The sequence below is a fragment of the Microcaecilia unicolor genome, chromosome 2 (genome assembly GCF_901765095.1).
Source record: "Microcaecilia unicolor chromosome 2, aMicUni1.1, whole genome shotgun sequence".
In the NCBI taxonomy this organism is placed as follows: Eukaryota; Metazoa; Chordata; class Amphibia; order Gymnophiona; family Siphonopidae; genus Microcaecilia; species Microcaecilia unicolor.
In genome coordinates this window covers 470,116,034-470,142,071 of record NC_044032.1, presented here as the reverse complement: position 1 = coordinate 470,142,071, position 26,038 = coordinate 470,116,034, and the positions used below count along the sequence as shown (strand labels likewise).

At 42.4% G+C, this 26,038-nt stretch overlaps 2 protein-coding genes across 2 annotated transcripts in view; one reads left to right on the top strand and one right to left on the bottom strand.

Annotated features, from left to right (window-relative positions):
* CTNNA2 (catenin alpha 2) overlaps nt 1-26,038 on the bottom strand; it is a 1,714,656-nt gene that overhangs the window by 639,378 nt on the left and 1,049,240 nt on the right. The window lies entirely within an intron of this gene.
* On the top strand, nt 16,179-17,895 carry LRRTM1 (leucine rich repeat transmembrane neuronal 1). The gene has a single exon (XM_030191023.1). The coding sequence runs from the start codon at nt 16,330-16,332 to the stop codon at nt 17,893-17,895; it is 1,566 nt and encodes a 521-aa protein (XP_030046883.1). The 5' UTR covers nt 16,179-16,329.

Genomic DNA, 26,038 nt, shown 5'->3' with positions numbered 1-26,038 from the left:
CACTGGAAACCCACACACTAGTACTAGCAGATGCCACCTTTTAGTGTAGCTTAGTAAAAAGGCTCCTAAATGAGGTAAACTTGGAAAGGGCAAATTAATACCTAATAATAGAACTAACATAAAACAGTATCAAACATATGCATATTTAAGAGCACCGCAGAACAATCATATAACAGAAATATGGTAAATGTCAGTACAATACAAACAACGCTGAAGTAGATAGCATGGAAGAACAGTCAAATAATATAATACAATGTCAGCATAATACCAATAAAACACCTGGTAAGCACAAATTAGATCATTCAAATAAAATAGATATGGTGCTACTGCTTTTTCTACAATACAGCTTACTATGTAGTCGAGGGTCAAGTGCAGAATATCGAGCCCCATAGGCACTGAAGGCTTGGGAAAACAGCCAGGCTTTCACTTGCTTCCTGAAGTAGTGGTAATCCTGAAGAAGTTGCCTCTCTGGAAGTAAGTTCCAGAGTGTGGAGGCTATTTTTGAGAAGGCTCGCTGGTGAGTATCACTTCATACAATTATTATTATTTTTTTTTAATGAGGGTACAGATAGTGATGCTCCTTGAGAGGACCTTAGAGGTCTCGAAGGTATGTAGGCGACTAACGTATTCTTTAAGTACTCTGGCCCATTTTGTCTGTGGACCTTGAAAATCAAGCATAGAGTTTTAAATTTGCAGCCTTCTATCAGTCATACTGCAGCATTCTGAATTAGTTGGAGATGATGCGAAAAATCTATTTTTGGTAATTCAAATACAGTAAATATTTATAAAAAACAAATATAATAAAAATTAACCAAAATCCTATCCCCCAGGTAGATTTCATTCCCCAGTCTCACTAGGGTACAGTCTAGCTGCACCACAACACAAACACAGTAGAACCCACGAGGGAGGATGCAATGCTATACCTAGTACTATTAAATTATATTAGTGAGTTACATGTCCAGGGGGCACCTCCAGTGATCATCATACAAGGGCTCATTCAGAAAGCTTTGAGGTAGAGCCTGCACTCTATGACAAAAGTACTGACAAAAAAAAAAAAAACCCTACCACAGCATGCAATAATTAGTAAACATGCAAATTACTTCCACTTTAAAGTTGCAACATTAATTCACAACTCATTAATAAATGTCACCTTTCCTGTCAGTGCTTGAGCAGTGATTGGCTCAGGCACTGAGAAGAAAGTTGACATTTAAGACCTAAAAAAACAAACAAAAAACAATGCCTGCAGCTCAAATTGAGCTTTCTACAGGGCCCCTGTCTAGGAGAGAGCCTCCCTTCCTCTCTCCCATTCCTTATTCCCAACCTGATGTGACTCCGCTCCATGTCCCCCAACAGTAAGAAATAAATTCAATTCAATTCCATTCAATTCCTATGGACTTTCTCTCATTTGCCACAGGAGAACCGCTAGCGCAGATTAGTAAAAGAAGCCCTCAGTGAAGTTCTGCCAAGACTACTGAAGGATGTGTATAATAGATCCTCGGAGTCTCACATCGGTGATAGCAGAAGTAATTACTACTGAAGGAAAGAATAGTGACTACCCACAGTCCACTGGGTTGCAACATTCACAGCACCATGTTTCAAATGAGGGAGATTGCGTCAAACAATCCAATTGACTTCTTTGAGTAGATAACTAGAGAAGTAGATTGAGGGCACTCATGTAGTTTACTTGGATTTCAAAAAATCTTTTAATCCTGCCCTTCATAGGAGGCTTATGTAATAACTAATTAGTCTGGGGGTGGGTCTCAAGGTGATGGACTGAATTAGAAGTCTGTTAATTTACAGAAGAGAGAGAGGGTGATGGTAAATGGAACTGAATCAGAGGAATGACAGGTGATTAGATCAGTGTCTCAGAGATCGGTCCTGGGGCAGTTCTCTTTAGAAGGGTTAAAGGTAAACATTAAGAAGTGTGGAAGCAATAATGCAAGGGGAAAACATTCTGCAGAACAGACCATCTACTATCCATTCAGGCCCTCAAGAATCTGGATCTTGGGATAGCAGCTCCTCCGTCTTCAGTCTATAACAGCCAAGTACATAAAATCAGCACAAGGCCTGTAAACTGCACAGCCCATGTTCTCACCCTCTCCAACAGCACAGGTTTCCGGTTACTTAGAAAACCTATGCAAGGGAACAAGGCTGCAGCAGGCCTCATGCTGAATTTGTCTCCTTTACTGCTGCTGTCACCACAATGTAAGCATGATCCCTATGCAAGATCTCTATTTGAGGTTCCTAGATCTGGAACTGAGTTCGAGTGAGCGCTGCATCCGTACTAGGCATTCATCATAAACTGTGCAGAACAGAAAATAAAGCTAGGAGCCTACTGTAGCTTTTCTGCCTATATAACTTACTTTATAAATACTTAAAGCATGTTAATTTCATTGAAATGAATTATAAAGATTGTGCCCAAGCAGTAGCAGCAAGACAGATAAAAGACAACTGATTTGTCAGAGGAGGATTAGTGATGACAGACTGTCTGTCTGAACGGATCTTACTGTATTTATCATACTGTCAAACTACATAAGTTGACGTGTATGAAAATACCCATCGTCTAAAGAGAGTTGCACTTCTAATGTACTTTAGTATTCACAGAAGATGAAGAAAGGGGAGGACGAAATAAGGAATACAGAAATTGCCTCTTGGAAAACTTCAGCTCCCAGTCTTATTTATAAGAGCTCTCTACTGAATGCCACAGTTGCCAGAGATGTAAATAACAGAGACATAACATGCATTTAATTTATTGCATTCCTCATTCCTTCAAGTCATATCCATTTTTTAATGCTTCCTCTAAATATTTTCTTTTAAAGAAATGCCACAGTTTGCGGCTCTTCAAAATTAAAGACAACGGTGTAAAAGATCAGGGTTAAGACTGGTCAGAGCCATGAAGCAAAATGAAAATCATCTCTCAAATAACTAATTCCTTTTCCATGATAGGCAAAAACATTCTGAAGCTGACTGCATGGCTGAGGCATTCCTGCTCTCTGTATCCATCTCCTGAATTGACATCACGTACTTCCGGGTTCGTCACAAGCAGAAGTGACCAACCACACGAGGTTTCTCGGCTTCAGAATGTTGGAGGTTCCTTCCTGTTAAATAAGATTGGTCAGTTCCTTGAAGCACAGCCAGAGCTCAGCGTCCTGCACAGTAACGCTCAGACACCAGAGAGAGAGAGAGGGGGGGGGGGGGGGCTGACACCAGAGAGAGGGAGGGAGGGGGGCTTGACAACAGAGAGGGGGGGAGATATCTCTGTCTCACACACACACACACTCTCTCTCTCACAGTCAATGTCTTTCTTTCTCTCTCTCTCACTCTCACACACTGTCTCTCACACACTATATGTCTCACACTGTATTACATTCACTCTCTATGTGTCACACAGTCACTCACACACTCTCTTGGTCTTATACACTCAGTCTCACAGAGAGTCTGTGTCTCACACACTCTCTCGCACACACTGTATCTGTGTGAAACACACTCTCTCTCTCTCACACACTGTGTCTCACATACGCACTTGCACACACTCTCATTCTCACACACACACTCTCTCTCTCACAAACACATTCGCACCCAGACTCACTCTCTCTCTCACACACACACTCGCACATTCACTCTCTCTCTCACACACAGTCACTCTCACATACACTCTTTCAAACATACACACTCTGAGGAAAACTTTGCCAGCGCTCGTTTCATTTGTGTAAGAAATGGGTCTTTTTTACTAGTACTCTATAAACTGCAACTACAGTTAGGCACAGTTTACAGAATTCATGCAGCACCATCCACACAGCTAAAATTGAGGTGCAGTCATTTATAACAGTGGAAATCTGGTGTAAATGCCCACACCTAACTTTAGGCACAGAGAGTCAGATACTATATAAAAAGTCCGTGTGGAACTCTGTTTTGCCAAAGCATATTGTATAAGATTTACACATGGTATATAGAATTTGCTTAGTTGATATCAGGGGCGTAGATACGTGGGGCTACGGGGGCATGGGCCCCTGTAGATTTGGCCCTGGTCCCCCCCTCTCGACCCCTCTCCCACCACCAACCCGCTGCCGCTGTCGGGTACCTTTGCTGGCGGGGGACCCCAACCACCGCCAGCCGAGGTCCTCTTCTCCGGCGCGACCGCGGTGCTGATCTGCAAGGCTTCGTTTTGTTTCTATGAGTCTGACGTCAAACTCACTGAAACAGAACGAAGACTTACAGATCAGCCAGCAACGCGACCACACCGGAGAAGTGGTCTTCGGCTGGCAGGGGTTGGGATCCCCTGCCAGCAAAGGTACCTGACAGTGATGGCGGGGGTGGGGGGAAGGGGAGGTCAAAAGGGTTGGCGCCAGGGAGAGGGGCAAATTTGGTGGTGGCAGAAGCGGCAGGGTTCAAAAATGGCGTGGGGGGGGTCAGCGGTGCCTTGGGGTGCTAAAATGTGCCCCCTCACCTCTGACTCTGTACCCCCCCTCCCGCCGAAGTCTGGCTACGACCCTGGCTGATATTCTCACACCTAAATCTGCACATGCTTTACACCAACAAAAATCTGGTATAAATCCCTGCGCGTAGATTTAGGCGAACTGGGCCATATTCCATAACTATGTGCGTAAATGTTGGAATTCCCACAAAACACCCATAAATATGCCCATAAACACATCCCTATTTTGAACTGTGCACTTCACCATTTAGGCACAGTTCATTATAGAATGCGCTTACTGAGTTGAGCACGTAACTTGCAGTTATTGTCAATTAGTGCTCATTATTGCTTAAGTGCTGTTAAAAATGCTGATTGGCTTGTTGAGCCAATTAAGTTATGCTTGTAGTTTTAGAATGCACCTGGATTTTGGTGCACAAAGCTAGGTGCCATATAAATGCCAGCAGAACAGGGGATGCATGTAAATGTTAGGAATGCTCATGACCCATCTACGCCTCTCCCATGACCATGCCCCCTTTTGAGATTCACACAGTAGAATGTAAATGAACTGCTTTATAGAATACGCTTACCCCCAAAATTCTATATATGACACCTTTTAGTTGTGCCTCCTAATTTGGCCGCATGGTCAAGTTGCATGCACAACTTAATTGATTAATAACACGCACAACTTTCTAGGCATATTCTGTAATGTAGTACGCATAAATTCTAATGTGCGCGGTCAAAAAGGAGACATAGCCATGGGTGTGGAATGGACGGGTTGTAGATGTTTCAAAAAAACTATGCACATTATTATAGAATACACTCAATCTACGCCTAACTTAGCTGCAGGTATTTAAGGCCTGGTTTTAGATGGCTTAAATGGATGTGCCTAAATTTTAGTCACAAGAACGGCGTGTGAGCGTATTCTATAAACCACATGTAACTTTAGGTATAGGTTATAGAATCACGCTAATTGTGTGGGTTTTTTGGCACTGATTTTTTTTAAGGTGCCATATATAGAATTCCCTCAGTAGTGCACAAAATTCTAATTAGTGCTGATAATTACTTATTAATTCCCAATTATCAGTGCTGACTGGCTTGTTAGCCAATTGAGTTGCATGCACAAATCAGAATACGCCCTGGTGTGCACATGCACCTCAAGTCAACTATATAGAATTTGTGGGTTAACGCATGGAAACATGCAAAATACTGCAAAACACTTTAATGCGTTTTTCAGTGGCCTGTTTTCCTGCATTTAGCACCTTTTAGTAAAAGGGCTTCTTGGTTTCCATGAAGCTCGTTTTCAAAGCACTTAGACTTACAAACTTTTATTGGTTACTCTGTCATTTATGAAATTTTGTTTGTTTTGTTTTTTTTACTTGTTTTGGAGGCAATGATGGAGCAAAACCAAAGCTCGTAAAGGACACTACATAACCTTTCCTCTCTTTGATCCCCAATATCCCTGTAACACATGATCCTTATTCGACCACATCACCTTGTATTTGTTTCTCTACCGGACCTGGCGAATGCCTTTATGGTACTATGTAAGCTACATTGAGCCTGCAAATAGGTGGGAAAATGTGGGATACAAATGTAACAAATAAATAAAAATATAGTGCACATTCTTTGTGAACGGTGCACACTTTTTCTGAAGAATGTGGTCTTTTTGTGAATAGTGTACACTCATTTCAACACTGTGCACTGGGTAGAACAAAAGAAAAAAAGATTAAATTTCTGGTTTTTCCTGTGTTTGAGGGGGCTGAATATGTAATGAAACAATATAGGAAATTATCGTTGACATTTTCCGTGTTGTTTCAAATGGATGCACATCCCTAACTACCATGAAAACCATTTCATATGCTTAAATTCTTTAATATAAATGTTTTTCAAATATTCTAATTTCAGAGGCTCTACTGTTCCTAGAATTTTGATATGAAAAAAAAAATGTAAGAAAACCCTTGTAAAAGGGTTTAGCCTGGCTCCTGTATATCTTCCACATGCCAATGATTAATGTGCTAGAAAGTTCTCATCTGGTCAATCTGACAAGATCAGGCCCAGGCCAGAACTCCTCCCTCTCCCCCATTTCTGTAGACATATGTGATCATCACTGAGAAAAGGTGACTAAAATAGCAGATCTAAAATGTTGAAAATGGTTGATTTTTCCTGTCATATGTACATAAGCAGTCTGAAAAAGTTACATATTTGAAGTTCTGTAACTTTTGACATACAAGGGATGGGACTGTTGCATTACATATTGTTTGCTCAACGGAATTCATTAAAACCTCATTTCTTGTTTCTGCTGACTTTAAAACCTTTTCCTAGAGATTGTCACATATATCAATCAACAACATCGAATAAAGTCTACACAAGGCAATGTAAAATTTGAATTTCAGAGTCACAAATGGTGCTTTCTGCATTTGTAAAACCCTGACATACAATCTGAAAAATCTGGAGCTTTATGTGTTACCCTTACAAACACAGATTTTTTTTCTTTGGTTCATAGCATAATCAAAGCACTGAACATAGGGGCCCTTTTATTAAGCTACGGTAAAAAGTGGCCTGTGCTAGTTTGGATGCATTAAATTGGCACATGCTGGGCCATTTTTTTACCATGGCGGGTAAAAAGGCCTTTTTTTAATGGGGCAGTAAATGTCCTTGCGCTAATATTGTAAGTAGCACACAACTATTTAGTTTCTGAACTCTTACTGCCCGCTATTTACTTGGCGGTAAGGGCTCACGCACTTCTCGTGCGGTAATCAGTCAGCATATGGAAATGTAGCTGCGCTGCCAATTACCACTGGGAACGCCCCTCGCAGTAGAAAACAGAAATTTATTTTCTACAACGAGAAACAGCGTGCACCAACTTTGGAATTACCACTGGGCACCCATGCTACCCCCAGCGGTAGTGTTAATTTAATGTGCACTTCCTGTGCATTGGCCCTACTGTGGTTTAGTAAAAGGGGCCCATAATTAGGTTAAAATATAATCTACTGTGGAAGTTTAAAATTTTACTTGGGCAAACTGATTTAAAAGGCAGTTAGGCTGAAACATTTCGGTAGACACATGAAATATTAAATTATGATTTCTTTCTTGGTAAAAAGCAGGGGCATAGCCAGACTTCGGTGGGAGGGGGGTCCAGAGCCTGAGGTGAGGGGACACATTTTAGCCCCCCTGGCACCGCTGACCCCCCCCCCCCCCCGCCATTGCCGACCCCCACCGCCACTACCACCACCAACAACATCTTTGACCCCCCCCTGCCGATGACCTTCTCGACCCCGTTCCCACCGCCAACCCTTCCCCACTGCCGCCGTCACCTACCTTTGCTGGCGGGGGACCCCAATCCCCCCCAGCCGAGGTCCTCTTCTTCCGGCACAAGGCTTTGTCCTGCTTCTGAGTCTGACGTCCTGCACGTACAACGTCAGACTCAGAAACAGAATGAAGCCTTGCGCCGGAAGAAGAGGACCTCGGCTGGCGGGGGTTGGGGCCCCCCACCAGCAAAGGTAGCCCATGGCAACGGCGGTGGTGGGGGAGGGTTGGTGGCGGTAGGGGTAGTCAAGAGGGTCGTCGGTAGCGGGGTCCAGGGCTAAATCTACGGGGGCCTAAGCCCCCATGGCCCCATGTAGCTACGTCACTGGTAAAAAGGTGAACTGTCAGATGTATTTCTCCTGTTTTTGTGAAGGTCCTTCTTTGTTTCCGTGATTGAGCTATTGTTGGGGGCTTTGAGATATCTTTTTTAAAAATTTGGTTGGAGCATTTTGGACCTTTGATTATATGTTGGGTTAAGACATGATCTATATCACCACATGATTATAATTTTTTATGCAGGCATCAGTGCTAATACCATGCGCAAGCTACGGAGAATGTCTGTTAGCATGTAATTGTTAAAATGTATTCAATAATGTGTTTAGTCGCATTATAGCTTATATGTAAGGGGGTCAAAATTAAGTGATACTTAACTTGGTTCCTATCTAGTTAACTCCCGCTGACTGGCTCCTGGCCAGATATTCAGCAGTACTTAACCGGATATTGCTGCTGAATATTTGGTCAGACTGTCTTGGCACTATCCAATTAGGGGTGAATTCTATATATGGCACCATAAAAATTGGTGCAAAAAAAAGTGTTACTCTATGAACCGCGTTTATGGTTAGGCACTGTTTAAAGAAAGGGAAATGGGACTTGATATACCGCCTTTCTGAGGTTTTTGCAACTACATTCAAAATGGTTTACATATATTCAGGTACTTATTTTGTACGGGGGGGCAATGGAGGGTTAAGTGACTTGCCCAGAGTCTCAAGGAGCTGAAGTGGGAATCAAACTCAGCTCCCCAGGATCAAAGTCCACTGCACTAACCACTAGCCTACTCCTCCACTAGCAGCACTGCATGTAGAAGCCTGCCCTTGCAGATCAGCAACGCGGCCGTGCAGGCTTCTGTTTCTGTGAGTCTGACGTCCTGCACTTAGGACGTCAGACTCACAGAAACAGAAGCCTGCGCGGCCACCTTGCTGATCTGCAAGGGCAGGCTTCTACATGGAATGTTGCTAGTGGAATAGCAACATTCCATGTAGAATCTCAAATAGTAGCAACATTCCATGTAGAATCTCAAATAGGGAAAGGGAAATGGGACTTGATATACCACCTTTCTGAGGTTTTTGCAACTACCTTCAAAGCGGTTTACATATATTCAGGTACTTATTTTGTACCAGGAGCAATAGAGGGTTAAGTGACTTGCCCAGAGTCACAAGGCGCTGCAGTGGGAATTGAACTCAGTTCCCCAGGATCAAAGTCCACTGCATTAACCACTAGGCTACTCTTCCACTCGATGCTTATGCCTTGGAATCACGGCTGACTTTGGGCGCTGCCATTTGCACCAACTGAAACATGGGGCAAATGTATCCCCCTCATTCTATAACAATGTGCATAAATGTTAGCAATGCCTCCATCCTGCCCTTGACCTTTCCATTTCCAAGTCCCCTTTTAAAACTCACATGTGAAATTTAGGGGTGTCTATTTCAATTAAATCTAATTAGAGTCGATACTTGGTTGTTAAGCCAATCATTGGCGCTATTTAGCTCACTATTCAAATTGTGCATGCAAGCTGGGTGTATGCCCAAATTTGTGCGTGTAATTTTTAGTGACTTTTATAGAATTAGGGGGTTAGAGCTGGGCAAGTTTAGGAGGCGGAGCTGGATGTTATCCAGGCATTCTCAATAGTCAGTGCTAGTGTCTAGATATAGGCATGTAAGGCTAGAGAAAAAGCTGCCCTGACTTGCCTGGACAGCAATTGGAATACTGGCATTGAATATCAGTGACAGCCAGATAATTTCCAGTGGCCTCCGTATTCAGTCCTGAAAACACCTGGGTGGTCAGCGTTTAAAATAAAACAGGCTGCCACGGGCTAAATATCTGGTAGAAAAATTTTACAGAGGAGTAACCTAGTGGTTAGTGCAGTGGACTTTGATCCTGGGGAGCTGAGTTCAATTCCCAATGCAGCTCCTTGTGACTCTGGGCAAGTCACTTAACCCTCCATTGCCCCTGGTACAAAATAAGTACCTGAATATATGTAAACCACTTTGAATGTAGTTGCAAAAACCTCAGAAAGGCATTATATCAAGTCCCATTTCCCTTTCCCCCCTACTAACATATGTGTGTGCGTGAGTATGTGTCTTTTACTGTATAGGCCCTAATAGCATTTCAAATAGTCTGTGTGAATATTGTAGGAAAGTTAACAGTCTGGAGACCCATTCTTAAGTTCCGTTCTAAAGACCTGCTTGGTAAGGAGTCTCGAGAGTGGTATTAAGTGCCTTATTCTGACTAAAACAGTTTAATAGCAGTGTAGGCAGGACAGTGTGCCTGCATTCTGTATAACAGCTCCCTCCTGGGTTCCAACTGAAGCCTACAAACATATGCTGAAAATGAACTACAAAGAAATGAGCCTCCAGTTTAATAGTGGCTTTTGACATCATAAGAATACCTAACATAAAAAGATAGCACTAAGAGGCCCTTTTACTAAGCCGCCTAGGTGCTTATGTGCACCCAACGCACGCCAATTTTGAGTTACCGCCTGGCTACCGCGTGGTCCTTGCGGTAATTTTATTTTTGACACGTGTCCACTACGCGTGCCAGAAAATATTTTTATTTTCCGGCAGGCGGGCAGTAATCAGCATTCTACGCACGTAGACCATTACCACTCGGTTACCGAGTGAGACCTTACTGCTAGGTCAATGGCTGGCAGTAAGGTCTCAGACCCAAAATGGATGCGCAGCAATTTTCATTTTGCCGAACGTCCATTTTCGGCAAAAATTTTAAAAAGGCATTTTTTACAGCTGCGATGAAAAATGATCCTGTGCGCGCCCAAAACACGCGTCTACACTACCACAGGCCATTTTTCAGTGCGTCTTTGCAAAAGGGCTCCTAAGCTTGCTTGTGCATACAAAATATACTTTTTGTGTCCAAGTCATCCCGTTTGAAATGTGGATTTCAATAGACAGTTCCAGAATAATTTGGCTGAATTAATCCAAAAGCTCTATTTGCTATTTATTTTCCGTCACTTATAGAGGGCACCAAAATGCAGATTACATTCCTATAGCAATAAAATGAATTTACTGGACTTGGTCTCCAATGATGGATGGGTAAATGAGAACATGTTTGTGTCTCCAGCCAACTTATCACTCAGTTAATTGCCGTTTCAATATATCTACCAAATAAAGCAAAATAACTGTCTTGGTGGTGTAGCTCTATGCAAGAAAAAATAATAGTTATACAAATTTGAATCATGAAGCTGAAGTTATATTTTTCCATTCTGGGATCTTTTGATGTTCTTCTGAATGAAACAATAGCTTTAAAAAAAACTCAGGGTGTTTTCCATATTGTTAATGGTGTGCATGATTGCTGAAATGCGTGCACTTCAAATAGTGCATGCTATTAAAAAATGCCTCCAAAACAATTTTTTTTTAATGAAAAAACTAAACAAATGGCACAGGGAACTAACCAAAACAAGGGGTCCCTTTTACTAAATTGTGCTAACAAAATTTTGCACTTACCGTGGCTTAACGTGGGACTTGAGCACTTGTTAACTGCAAATATAATGCACCTTTGGGGGTGTTCCAAGTACTTGCGTTATAAGTTCCATTAGCGCATGGTTTGGAGTTAATGCATAAGCACTTAACACCGCCTAAAGAAGAAGAAGTGCTAAGTGGCCCCATGTTAACTGTACATTAGTCAGCATTATTTGCATCACTCTAACCATAAAACACCTTGCACACTCATTCTCTGTCCGTGTGACTCCCCCCTCACATGTTGAGTTTTGTATACTGCGGCAATACATTTCATTTGTTCATCCCATTGCCTGTCCAGCCTGCTTCCTTTTCCCACTTCCTGCTGCGTTGCTATTATTTTGTGGGATATTTTGTGGTCAGTTACCTTTTGGTTCCTAACTGCAGTTTGCGCTAGCAGTTAACACATGGTAAACTGTGTGATAAGTGCTTGACAGACTTTAGTGAAAGGGCCTCAAGTCTATCCCTAGTAGTTCCATGTCACATGTGTGTTTGCTAGCTGTCGAGAGATACACATCTGTGAGTGACAAAGGGGTGGGCTTGGAATTGACTCCCATTCTTTTCAATTTTCAAAAATATACCTGTTTTTCTCCCAAAAAGTACCTGTATAAGTTGTGGATTTAAGTGTGTGTGAGTCCTTCCCCTGAAATTTTGAAACTGAAAGTGTATGTATTTTTACATTAAATCTGGCCACATCTGAGGCGTGAAAAGTATGAACCCACACAGGCAGCAATTAGGAGGAAGTTAATAAGTTATTTGGATGTTTTCTTTTCCTTGACTTCAATTTCACTATCATCTCTGATGCAGGCACTAGCTCGGTCTTTAGCTTATTATCATTTTTTGGTTTACATTCATTGAAAACAATAGTTACTTATTTCATGCATGAAGAATTCCAGAGTCAGGGTTAGCAATAACTCTCATAGCACTTAGGGCCCTGTTTACTAAGATGCGCTAGAGGCGCACTAGCATTTTTAGCACATGCTAAAAATGCTAGCGTACCTTAGTAAACAGGGTCCTTAAAATCAAGGGGACTGTACTGTAGTTATGACCATATTTGCATGTCTATGTGGTCCTTTTGCTAAGCTGCAGAAAAAAAATAGGCCTTAGCGCACCCTTAAGTGAGTTCCTCCTGCATGCTAAGGCCATTTTTACTGTGGCTGTACAAATTATGATCTTCTATTTTTTGCATTAATGGCCACGTGCTAACGTTGAATATTCACGTGTCACCCATTTTTAGTCATTGAATGCTGCATTAACTTATGTCTGTATTATTTCTCTGTTTTAGATTTGTTTGACCCCTGAGGCAGGCCTTTGTGCCGAAATACGGCCACATCGGATCAGTTTTATACCTTTTATAATAAAGACTTTTATCCTCTCTGAGTCCACCTCACTCTTTTGTTTCACTGCATGTGCTAACATTGTCAGTAGCATGCAGCCATTTTTTTAAATTACCAGAGAATACTTACCGCCTCTTATTTTGAAGGTGGTAAGGGTTCCTGCACTATTTGTTCACTAACCAGTTAGCTCATGGTAATGTAGAAGCACTAACTGGTTAGCACAGGAACACACCCTCTCCAACTCTGACAAGTCCCCTCATAAACAACAAGGGAATTTTTTTCAGCATGCAGTTTGTGCATGCAGATTGCAAAGTTACAGCAGGAAGCAAAGTGATGCATGTGGGAAAGAGGAACCTGAATTATAGCTACGTCATGCAAGGTTCCACATTAAGAGTCACGGACCAAGAAAGGGATCTAGGTGTTGTCGTTGATGATACGTTGAAACCTTCTGCTCAGTGTGCTGCTGCAGCTAAGAAAGCAAATAGAATGTTAGGTATTATTAGGAATGGAAAACAAAAATGAGGATGTTATAATGCCTTTGTATCGCTCCATGGTGCGACCGCACCTCGAATACTGTGTTCAATTCTGGTCACCGCATCTCAAAAAAGATATAGTGGAATTAGAAAAGGTGCAGAGAAGGGCGACGAAAATGATAAAGGGGATGGGATGACTTCCCTATGAGGAAAGACTAAAGCGGCTAGGGCTCTTCAGCTTGGAGAAAAGGCGGCTGAGGGGAGATATGATAGAGATCTATAAAATAATGAGTGGAGTTGAATGGGTAGATGTGAAGCGTCTGTTCACGCTTTCCAAAAATACTAGGACTAGGGGGCATGCGATGAAGCTACAATGTAGTAAATTTAAAACGAATCAGAGAAACATTTTCTTCACTCAACGTGTAATTAAACTCTGGAAATCGTTGCCAGAGAATGAGGTAAAGACGGTTAGCTTAGCGGAGTTAAAAAAAGGTTTGGACGGCTTCCTAAAGGAAAAGTCCATAGACCATTATTAAATGGACTTGGGGAAAAATCCACTATTTCTGGGATAAGCAGTATAAAATGTTGTGTACATTTTTGGGATCTTGCCAGGTATTTGTGACCTGGATTGGCCACTGTTGGAAACAGGATGCTGGGCTGGATGGACCTTTGGTCTTTCCCAGTATGGCAATACTTACGTACTTATGTAAGCCTGAATGTGTCCCATGGCACTCCATTTTTTTACTACATTAACACCTAACACAGCTTAGTAAAAGAACCCTATGAGAAATTCAAGCAAAGCTAAGATTTATTCATCTAAATTCTCTATGAAGACACAGACAACGGCTGCCACTTGAGTTTCTAATATAGGTAATACAAATTTCAGATCAATCAATATGCAAATTAACCCTACCCTTACTGTGTGTGATGTTTTCTCATTTCCAATAATTTTAATTTAATTTAAAGATTTATCATCTGCCTTTTCATCCAATTGTGGAAACCTAGCCAGAGTGAAACACTTGATCTTGAGGGGCATGGAGGAAGAATACTCTTTCTGAAATTCCTGGAGAGATGATATAAAAGGGAGCAGGCATCATTCATTATGATATTATACTCCAATTTTCCTTTCAGGCTTGCATAGAGGGAATACATGGACATGCTTGGACTGTGAATTGTCTCACGTCTGACTGTATCAGCTTTCTTCGATGAAATACCATAATAGGAAAAGATGCCTGAAACCCCCCCCCCCCCCCCCCCCATCAACAGTACTGCATTTCTATTCAAAGCCAGTGAGGTTTATGCAGGTATTGTAGCTCATTGTCAGTGACCTCGTCTATAATTAATAATAGAGGGATGTTAGCAGGGAAACATTTTTTTTAATTCAGGGGAAAAAGTGGCACTGGACTGAAGCAAAATTGGGAGTTACAAAGTACACAGCTCATTTCTGCTATGCCCTTAATTCTGTCTGTTCTTAAGAGGTGTGCAATGTGAGTGTTATAGAGAGCTGTTGTCATAGTGAGGGGAATTATACTGCTGCTTTATGGAGTTCAGCAATATACAGCTGCTTTATATCAAAACCTGTTAGAAATTATTTTCATATGAAAGTGCATCTTATCAACCATTCTTCACGTTTCAAAAGATGGTTCACTGCAGTATGCTCCGTTGGCACATAAGATTATATGAAAAGTAAATTTCTGGCAAAGGATATAACAGTGAATGACCATCATGTACTCTATACCACAACATCAACTGTGCAGACATGGATTTCAGCAACAGATAGAGGATATACAGCTACCTATTTGTGGATGAAAAAATTCAAACCCTGATGTATAAAATAACTATAATGTATACATAGCCATTCTCTATATGAGTAATCGTACATATTTTTTTCTATTAACTGATGCCTGTGTTGCCTTTGAATCCAAGATAATTTCAACAGGCAAGAAAAAGAGAAGCACATTTTGCAGTTTCTTTCTTGATTATGTCCTACTGTTAGATTCCACCCCCCCCCCCCCCCCCCAAGCAATGGACAGATAGCGTTAAAGTATTTTTCATTTCATCAGCAAAGGACATATATTACTTCACTGGTTCACTAAAATGTTGGTTTTATGCCCACCCCTTTTCAATCTGCCCATGTCTGAGATGTACTGTGCAGGCGTACAATCATGAGTAGCTTACGACACTCAGTGAGCAGAAGGTGCCTCTGCATGCTCTTTCAACATACTGCTCAGCTGAGGCAAGGGATTCTCGCTGCCTTTCTCTCTCTCTCTGCTCCAAGCATCAGCTAACGAAGAAGGCGAAAAAGGAATGGGGAAATAAAGCCATCCTTGCACGGGCTTAATGAATGCATTGCAGTCTGTCTCAGTGGAGTAAAGGTTGTGCCAGTCAATGGTCGTTTCCTGTCAAATCCTGTGGAGTGGTTAGGAAAGAGTTTGGAGGCTTTTCACAGCATTACAGTATTAGGCTGCAGAAAAAAAAGGACGGAGAGGAAGGGGGGGAAAGACAACCCAGCTCGCTGCCTGCAGTTGTGAAACTTGTGGGTCCTGGAAGGCGGCTAAAAAGGTCGAGCTGGACATCCCCTTCCTCTTAGCTCGTTTGAGCAGAAGCAAAGTGAGAGACACTGTGAGCCTGCCAGTTTTGCACAGATTGAAAGGGACTGAACGGGTAGCACAGAGAGGTCTTTTTTTAAAGCTCTGCATGTAATTAGTCTAAACACAAAGGAAGCGGCTGAATGGAAGTTGTCACTCTCTGGAGAAGGGTGGGTAAGGCACTTTTTAATTAAATTTGTTCATGAAGAAAAAGGGTTCTCTTTTTTTTTTTTTTTGTCTCTCCTGCAGCATCTACCATGAATGAACCCATTCTCCTTTCATGTCTCTCATTTCTATGAACTTTAATGCTGCACAGGTTCTTGCATGCTGTAATCCACTGCACACTATTTGGCTGCTGTCACTATTATTACGATTCTCATTACTCTCATTGTTCACACGCGATGTAGAATTTTGGAGAACAAAAGGGTCAATGGACATTCTCCAGCGCATTTGGAAAGATTCTTGCTAATGGATTTCCTTCTTATTGGGCTCTGTTTAAACTGGCTGCTGAGGAAGCCCTCGGGGTTGATACTGTGCACACTGGGTCTCTTTTTCAAAATGCTTCCAGTGGTGAACAGTGGGTGTCCAAAGCTGTGCCGCTGCGAGGGCAGACTCTTGTATTGCGAATCCCTGAATTTCACCGAGATGCCTCGCAACCTGTCGGGCATAATGGGTTTGTCTCTGCGGTACAACAGCCTTTCCGAGCTGCGCGATGGCCAGTTCACGGGGTTAATGCAGCTCACGTGGCTCTATCTGGATCACAATCACATTTGCGCCGTGGAGGGCAGCGCTTTTCAAAAACTGCGCAGAGTTAAAGAACTCACGCTGAGTTCCAACAAAATCGAGCAGCTGCCCAACGCCACTTTCCGCGCCATGCCCAACTTGCGCAGTGTGGATTTATCTTACAATCGCATCAAGTCTTTGGAGCCCGACCTCTTCCACGGGCTGAGGAAGCTGACGGCGCTGCACCTGCGCTCCAATGCCATCCAGTTCGTGCCGGTCAGGATTTTCCAGGACTGCCGCAGCCTGAAGTTCCTAGACTTGGGATACAATCAGTTGAAAAGCCTGGCTCGAAACTCCTTTGCAGGCTTGTTTAAACTCACCGAGCTACATCTGGAGCACAACGATCTGGCGAAAGTGAACTTGGCCCACTTCCCCAGGCTCCTTTCGCTGCACTCTCTGAGCATCCGAAGGAATAAAGCGACCATTGTGGTCAATTCCTTGGACTGGGTCTGGAAACTGGAGAAAATGGACCTCTCTGCTAATGAGATCGAATACATCGAACCTCACGTTTTTGAAAGCGTACCTCACCTCGAATCGCTTCAGCTGGATTCCAATCGCTTGACCTACATCGATTCCAGAATCCTACGCTCCTGGAAGTCCCTCACTAGCATCAGCCTTTCTGCAAACGTGTGGGATTGTGGCCGGAACGTGTGCGCCTTGGCCTCCTGGTTAAGCGCCTTCAAGGGTCGCCATGACAGCAGCTTGCTCTGTGCCACCCCCGAGTACGCGCAGGGGGAGGATGTCTTGGATGCAGTGTACGCCTTTCACTTGTGCGAAGATCCTGCAGATCCAACAAGTGGCCGCAGCCTTTCGGGAGCGGCGAACGACAGCGACGGAGCAGCTGATTCCAGCCCCACTGCCGTCGTCCACAATGTGCAGGATACTGAGGGAGAACGAACAACAAACCTCATAACAGTGACTATTCCTAGAGAACAGCCGGAGAACACTGTTCAGATCCATAAGGTGGTGACAGGGACCATGGCCCTTATTTTCTCCTTCCTTATTGTGGTTTTGGTGTTGTATGTGTCTTGGAAGTGTTTTCCTGCCAGTTTAAGGCAGCTCAGACAGTGCTTTGTAACACAGCGTAGAAAGCAAAAGCAGAAACAGACCATGCATCAAATGGCTGCCATGTCAGCCCAGGAGTATTACGTTGATTACAAACCCAACCACATTGAAGGAGCCCTGGTGATCATTAATGAATATGGATCTTGCTCCTGCCACCAGCAGCCAGCAAGGGAATGTGAGGTGTGAGTTTCAGTGGGATTAAAACTGTGTGCAACCAAATACCAATGGGCTAATAAATAAGATTCATGGGATTTATTTGTGCTTTCTTGACTGAAATTGTACCAGAACCTGTCAAAAACCAGAGAGAGGAAGAAAGAGAGTTGCTCTTTCAGCTTTACCATGTCTTAAGTGTTCAGGATGCTTTATCCTGACCCCCTCCCCCCCCCCCCCAAAAAATGCAAACATAAAATATAAGATTACTCCCTTTGAAGATCTGTCAGGAGTATGAAAGTGTAAAAGGTACCACACTATTATTTTATTTTTTTTGTAAACTACAAAGTTTAAAATAAAATAAGAGCATTTGCAGTATTCCCAGACTGGTGTATAACAACCAAATCACTCTCAGAATGCAACCTGGACCTCTCTGAAATGTGCATACAGAGAGATAGAGAGTAAGATTTTAGAAACACTGACAAGCCTGATTGATAGAGGAATTTGATGACCATGCCAGTAGTACAGATTTTTATTCATTTAGGAGCCCTTTTACTAAGGTGTGCCTAAAAGTGGCCTGTGCTGGCGTTTTGGATGTGCTCAGGCACCTAGAAAAAAAGGCTTCTTTTGTGGCTGAAAATGGGCGTGTGGCAAAATTAAAACAGCGCACGTCCATTTCTGGCCCGAGACCTTACTGCCATCCATTGACTTAGCGGTAAGGTCTCACGTGCTAATCGTGCAGTAAGCGGCCAGAGCGCATAAACCGCCAATTACCACCGGCCAAGCCCCAAGCGGTATTAAATAGAAAATATTTTCTACCGCATGTTTTGGGCGTGGGTCAAAAATGGAATTAACACCCGGGGCACATGGTAGTTGGGTGGCGGATCCAATTTGACGCACATAGGCGCCTATGCTCCTAAGTAACAGGGCCCCTTATTTGGCTATTTAAAACCCCAAACTAGTGAGACCCAGGTTGGAGCTAAATATGCTACTTTAGGTAGGGTATATTGGTTTAAACCAGCAATGGCTCATTTTAATTCTACTTTTAACGGCATTGTGCAGTATCAGAGGAGACTGTTACATGCTGACTGCACCTACAGTTGCTACAAAAAGTGCACAATGTGAAATAACTTAAGCACTACATTGCACACAACCAAGTTAAATGAACCTGAACAGTTCATATCGCTAATCTACCTGTCCTGTCTCTGTTATGCACAACTTTGTACTTTTACATAAAATTTTGTTAACCTTAGCATGTCTTTGTCCTCTTAGAAAAGCTGCTACAGCCCGAAGAGCACAGCTCTTTACGCTAGAGAGGACAGATGAAAGGAAGCAGAAGCCAGGCTTTCAAAGGGAAGGGGTTTTTTTTTTTTTATGCTTCAGGAGTAAGATTGTCGGTATTATTCTGCACCATCCAGAGGCAGAGAGCATTCTGAATATTCATCTGATGATTACAAAAAGCCTCTGCAGGAATCGCTTTAGCAAGGGACTAGAAATAGAAAGGCACTTGCCTTAGCATTAGAAGAAACCACAAACAACCATCTAATAGAAAAGAACAAAAGTGAAATCTTTCTATAGAATACTTTGCAAATTCAAACCCCAGAATATGATGTTCGTCTTGTATTCCTGCTTGTTTTTCCTCTAGATTTTCTGGGGGTAATTTCTCAAAGATTTTTTATTTTAATTTAGGAAGTTAACTATGGATCATGATCTGCTCTGCAACTTAAGCCAGAAAGATAAGAATTTCGAGAACAGAGGAGACATTTTTGAAAATAAAAATCATATTTCTACTGACAATGAATCTGAAAAGCCCCCCCCCCCCCCCAAATAAAAATCATGCATCCACAACTCAGAAATCACAGATAACTTGAAGAACAATTGAGAGGAAATCTTTTATATCAAAATTCTAGTTTTGTAATTTTAACAAGAGCCATTCCATGACTTGGATGCCTGATCAGAGCTTCCCAAACTAATATTATGGGATATACTAACGATTTGCTAAAAGCAGTTTATACTAGCTAGAATATACATTACTGTTTTAACGTGGAAAGATGTGGGGCTGAGAGGGAGAGAAATAGGGGGAGTTAAAAAGAAAACAGAAGAAAACGGGATCTTTCTAGATGTAAATACTTATCACTGAAAGGACAATCCAAATACGCCATCTACCTTCAAACATTATAAAACACTTTCAGGAAAGGCAGAAACCAAGGGAAAACATTGGATCAGTGAAGGAGTGCAGCATGACATTTCTTTCTTAACACAGATCAACAGATAGATACACAGATAGGTAGACTGATAGACAGATATAAAAATTGAGAGAGTGCTGATTGCTAGTGAATGAAAGAAACTGTTCTAGACATACTCACGGTATGAAATGTGCTGGCCTGATCCAAATAATGAATTGTTGTAAAAAGTTTTTGCTTATTTGCAGTAAGTTGTTTAAGCGCTAACCCCCTGGATTCTATATTTATTTAATACATTTATACCCCACATTTTCCCGCTAGTTGCAGGCTCAATGTGGCTTACACAAATCTGTAGGAAGGCTACAGTACAGAAAAGTACAATTAAACAGTGTAAAAGTAAGATAGTAAACATCATTTAAACAACAATATATAGAAGATAATAAAGATAATTAGTGTCCATGAATCATGTTAAATTGGGAATTAATCAGAATTATGTTGAACCTGGAGAATAAGCCTTAGGACGGACTTCAATAATTTTCTGAAATTTAAGTAGTCCTGGGTAGATTTAACTGATTTTGGTAAAGCATTCTACAGTTGTGTGCCTATGAATGTAAAGTTGGAGGCATAGGTAGATTTGTACTTAAGGCCACCACAATCTGGGCAGTGTAAATTTAAGTAGGATCGTGAGAGACTGGATCTATTTCTTGGTGGTAAGTCAACCAATTCAAGCATGATCCTGTGAATTAAGGTGCAGACCCTGAAAGAAACTCGTTCTCTAATAGGAAGCCATTGCAGTTTTTCGCGAAGGGGCTTGGCAGATTCGAATTTAGATTTTCCAAAGATTAGTCTTGCCGCAGTGTCCTGAGCAGTTTGAAGTTTCTTGAGTAGATGTTCTTTGCAGCCTGCATAGATACCGTTACAGTAGTCCATCTGGCTTAATACCATAGATTGTATCAAATTGAGAAAAACATCATGGGGAAAATAAGGTTTTATTCGTTTGAGTCTCCACATTGAATAAAACATTTTCATATAGCATGACTTAAGTTGTGGGTGGAAATCTGGTGATGCAACTTAATTAGTTAGCAAGCCAATCAGCACCGATAATTGCCTCTTAACAAGCAATTGACACTAATTGGCATTAATTGGAATTTACATGCACATTTAAGTTTATTCTGCAACATGATGTGTGTAACTTCTAAGTCACATAATTGAAAAGGGGGGTGGCCATGGGTGTGGAATGGCGGGTCATAGATGTATCTCATATCTATGCACGATGTTATAGAGTACACGCGGTTCACGCCTAATTTAGGCATTGGTATTTACACCAAGATTTACTTGGCATAACTGACCGTGACTACATTTAGTCATACGGATAGCACTCGGCGTATTCTATAATACGTGAAAAAAAGTTTGGCTTATTCTATAAAGTACGCCTAAATTTAGGCATACTTTATACAATATGCCTGGGCATATTTTGTTTCAGCACCAATTTTTTAGGTGTCATATATAGAATCTAGTCCTAACCCCTTAATTCAATAAAGCTAGGTGACTAACTTTATGCTTACTGCACAAAGTTGTGCGCACAGTTTTACAGAATAAGATGTTATACGCCTAACTTAATTGTTTAATTAGATGCTAATAGACTAACAACCAATAGTTGCCAATCATTGCTCTTAATTGGTGTTAATTGGCAGTTAGGCACGTAGTCACTATCCCATGAACTGGGTGCACAATTTCTATAGCACCCAGCTGCAAGGGGGTGTGGCCCTGGGAGGGGCATGAGTGGTGTTCCTTGGACATACATGTGCAGATTATGGAAAACTAGCAGTTGCAAGGCCGCTGAGAGACTGAGCCGGGCCCGGGGCAGGGCCGCTGCTGCCGGGCCCGGGGCACAATCGTCATCACCGCTGCCACCCCAAAACAAATTGTCACCACCACTGCCTCCCCTTCCTCCTGCCCGCCTGAGGTACCTTAGCTGGCCCCGTGGCTCCGTCCTCTGCCTAGCATTGCCTGCCCCTGCGGCTGCTTTCCTCAGTTTGCACATGCTCAGTCTCAAAACTGAGCATGCGCGGCCTGAGGGCCCAGCAGCTGTTAGGCAGGAAATGCAAGGGGGACCTGGCACCATAATTTTCTCTCTCCTGCTCCTGTTGGGATGCGATCGCCCGGGTCCCATTAGGAGCAGAGGAGAGAGAGAGAGAGAGAGAGACCCCTACACCAGGCCCCCCTGGAGGCCTAGGCCTGGGGAATTTTGCCCCCCCCCCCCCGCCCCCCTTCTCGGCGGCTATGAGTAGTTGCATGTCAAACTGCCTACAGTTAGGTGCAAGTATTTACAGCAGCCATTTGGCTAGTGTGAGTGCTCATGCCTACAATTTGGTGAGGCACCATAAACTTATGCAGAATTGCCATTGTAGGATTCGTGCTTAGCGTGCATAATCTCGGCATCTAAATTTACCTCTACAAGGGTAATTCTATAACAGTGACCTGCAGGTAGGCACTACATGTGCATGTGAATGGTACTTCACTTGTCACTTATATACATATTTGCCCTAATAGCTAGTCTATAAGGGTGCATGTAATGTGGCAGTGCTTGGGTGGGTCATGGGCATGTCTCCTACTGACGCGCGCACTTTATAGAATATTATATGAGACATGTAGCATGATGCATTTACACACACCATTTATGCCAGCCATTGACCTGGGCGGACGTACATTTTTGTGCACCAATGCCAGTTTGCACCAGTATCCTATAATTGAATCTGAGTGTTCAGACATCATTATAGAATTGGCACCAACTACGCTGCATCAGGACATCCAAATGTGGGTGCAAACTTGTAGAACTGCTGCCTAAATGACAGGCTGGAAATTGTGACAGAGCAAATGTATGAAAACTTTCATGGACAAATGGCAAATTGCGCCTTGGTAGTTAAGACTAGGAAACATCAAAAACACACACACATATTCTGGCGCACAGTTGTTAATCAGATCTACTTTTAGAAAACAAGACCACGGCACCATACTATAATGTCATTATAGCTTGTAAAATTAATAGGGACATGAGATTATGTGCCTTTTAATTGACAAAAGAGCCCTTTTACTAAACTGTGCTAAGCACTAATATGTACTTAACATGGAAAAAAAGGCTTATTGCAAAACACTTTAAAGCATTTTGTACTAATATGCCTATTTGCAGGCCCCTTTCACCAAGCTGCAACAAAAGGGGGTCTGCACTGGCGTCGGTACATGTTTTTGATGTGCGCCAAGGCTCCCTTTTACCTCAGCGGGTAAAAGGTAGGTCTTTCTTTTCTTCAGGAAATGGCAATGTGGCAAGTGAAGCAGTTGCCATGTGGTCATTTCGGGGGGAGGGGGGGAGCCCTTACCACCACCCACTGAGGTAGCAGTAAGGGCTCCCACGCTAACCCAGCAGTAACTGAGTAGCGTGCGACACTGCCTGATTACCACCGGGTGCACACCGGCACTACAAAAATTAAAATATTTTTGTAGCACCGGATGTGATGGCACGCTGGGGGTGGGAACTACCGCCTACTTCCTTTATAGCATTGGGCTTACTGCCACTTTGTAAAAGGCCCCTGCATGCACTATTTTTGTTTATTTTTTCAGGAGGAGGTATATCTTGGGCAAGGAATGAGTATAGAAATGTTATTCAGTTAGTGCGTTTGCTAACTGGATAACATAGACTTAACGGTGGAGCAATTAGTGCATCCTACCCAAAATAGGATGTGAAAAGTGCTCTGTGTTAATATTTTTGCAGGTCTTGCTAAGTAATGGAAAAATTAGCACAGGACTTGCAAAAATAAATCAGAGAAAGCCCTTTTCTTGGGCTGCATTAGAAATGGGCTTTAAAAAAAAAAGGGCTTAGTGCATGGGAAAGTACTGCATTGAAACTCACTAAGCCCATTTTTAATACTTTTTAGTAAAATGGCCCCTAAAAGAAACAATCTACTTTCACTACAGATATCTTTCTCTTTCTCCTACTTACCTAGGTTTTAGCTGCTCAGTATTCAGCACATGATGGTCAGTGTTTCTAGGCCCCAAAAATTCAGCACCAGCCCTACTGGATACCAGCACTGAACATCTAGTCATTTGGTAGCCACTGGAGGTTAATCAGGTGCTGCCAGGACCCAGCGACAGTACCTAGATAGCTAGCTGGGCAAGTTAGGACAGTTTTTTTCTCTGACCTCACTTGTCCAGGTAGATATCTGTTCACCAGCATTGAGTATCAAAGGTGCTCCATTTTCCCTCTGCCCCTAGACCTCTCTGGTACGACCTGGATAGTGTCACCAGATACTTAGTGGTACTACCCAATTAAGTTCCATTAAATATCTGGCCAGGAGCCGGTCAGCAGGAGTTAACCAGGTAGAAACAGTTCCTATCCATTCAACTCCTGCTGAATATTGACCTTCTTCCACTAGGTCAGGGCCTCTCAAACCGCTCATGGAGGCACAGCTAATCAGCTGAATTTCCAGGAATGGATGGAAACTCATTCAGTGAATGTGTTACAATGAATATACATGAGGAGAAGTTGCATGCAGCGGGCTACCAACTGTATAATTAAGGTAGACTTGAGGAAAACCCTGGTTTATCTCTGCTAGTTTTGGGGACTTTGCTAAGTACTGGACTGGCCACTATTGGAAACAGTGTATTGGGCTAGATGAACCCTTGGTCTGACCCAATACAGCAACTCTTACGTTCTTATATTCTTATTTCATAAAACCCCTACTGTCTAGGTGTGCTTCTAGGAGAAGGATGAGAAGCACTGCATTAGGTTGCATCTATGTCCACGTCATTATAGTTTCCCCCATACACCATCTCTTCAGATGATTATTATTGCATAAGATCTCTTAAAATGACTCTCCACTGAATGAAATATTACAACACAAAATGTAGCAACCTTCCACTGAATGAAATAATTGCATCACAACGTAAAGTCCAGGCTGACTTGTTCATTAGATGACATCATCAGGCTTTCCATTTTAATAAGCTCAGCTCCTTCTGAATCCTAATGTATGTTTTTGTGCAAAAAAACAAGGATTGTTAGGCAATCATCTGTGCCTGAAATAGATAATTTAATGATTGCAAGATCACCTTTATCTGGAAGTTCACTTCAAAAGTAAATGCTTTAGGGTGGATATTCAACAAAAGATGAGCTCCAGGATGAGGACTGGTGGTTATATAAACACAGGCCATATTTACAGCCAGTGCCCGCATAGCTAACTGGGCACAAAGAACTGTACAAAAGCCAGTCCTATCTTTGCCTGCTTAGCTATTCAGGTGCTGGCATTGAGTATCAGTCGACACCTGTATAACTTCCGGGTCAGCAGCTGACCCAGATATTCTATGCTAGTGCCTGGATTATGGCCCCAGCACTGAATATTCAAGTTAAATTCATCCTATGAGAGTCAACAGCTTTAAAACCATTGACTGCTTTGGGACGCCTATTGGAAGGTTATGTTTTTCAGCTGAAAGCTCACCTAAATTTAGTTTAAAAGTTATGCTCCTAATTTTTTTCCTCTGCCCTAAAGTCGCTCTAGTTGCCACCCACCTTATAGGCTTCTAAATTTAGGAATATAGGACCCAATATTCAGCAATATTTAACCATCCAGGAATGGCTCCTGCCTAGTTAAATAGCGTTTAGCCAGCTAAGTGCTATTATTTAGCGTGAGATAGCTGGTTATGTACGCTGAATATTAGCGCCTAGCACATTCCCCCTGATTCTATAAACATTGCCAAATATTAGGCATGCAAAATTGGGCACACACCCAAAATTTGTGTACAATTTAACTGAATCATAAACTAATTAGCACCAGTTGGCTTTTTAACAAGTAATTATTGGCACTAATTAAAATTTAATTGGCATTTATGTGCATAAATTGTACGTGCTTCCTAAAAAAAGGGGGTAGGGTTGTTGGTTACACTTGTAATTATAGAATAAGGGGGCTCCATGCCTTTAAATATAGGCACATGCCTGAATTTAAGTG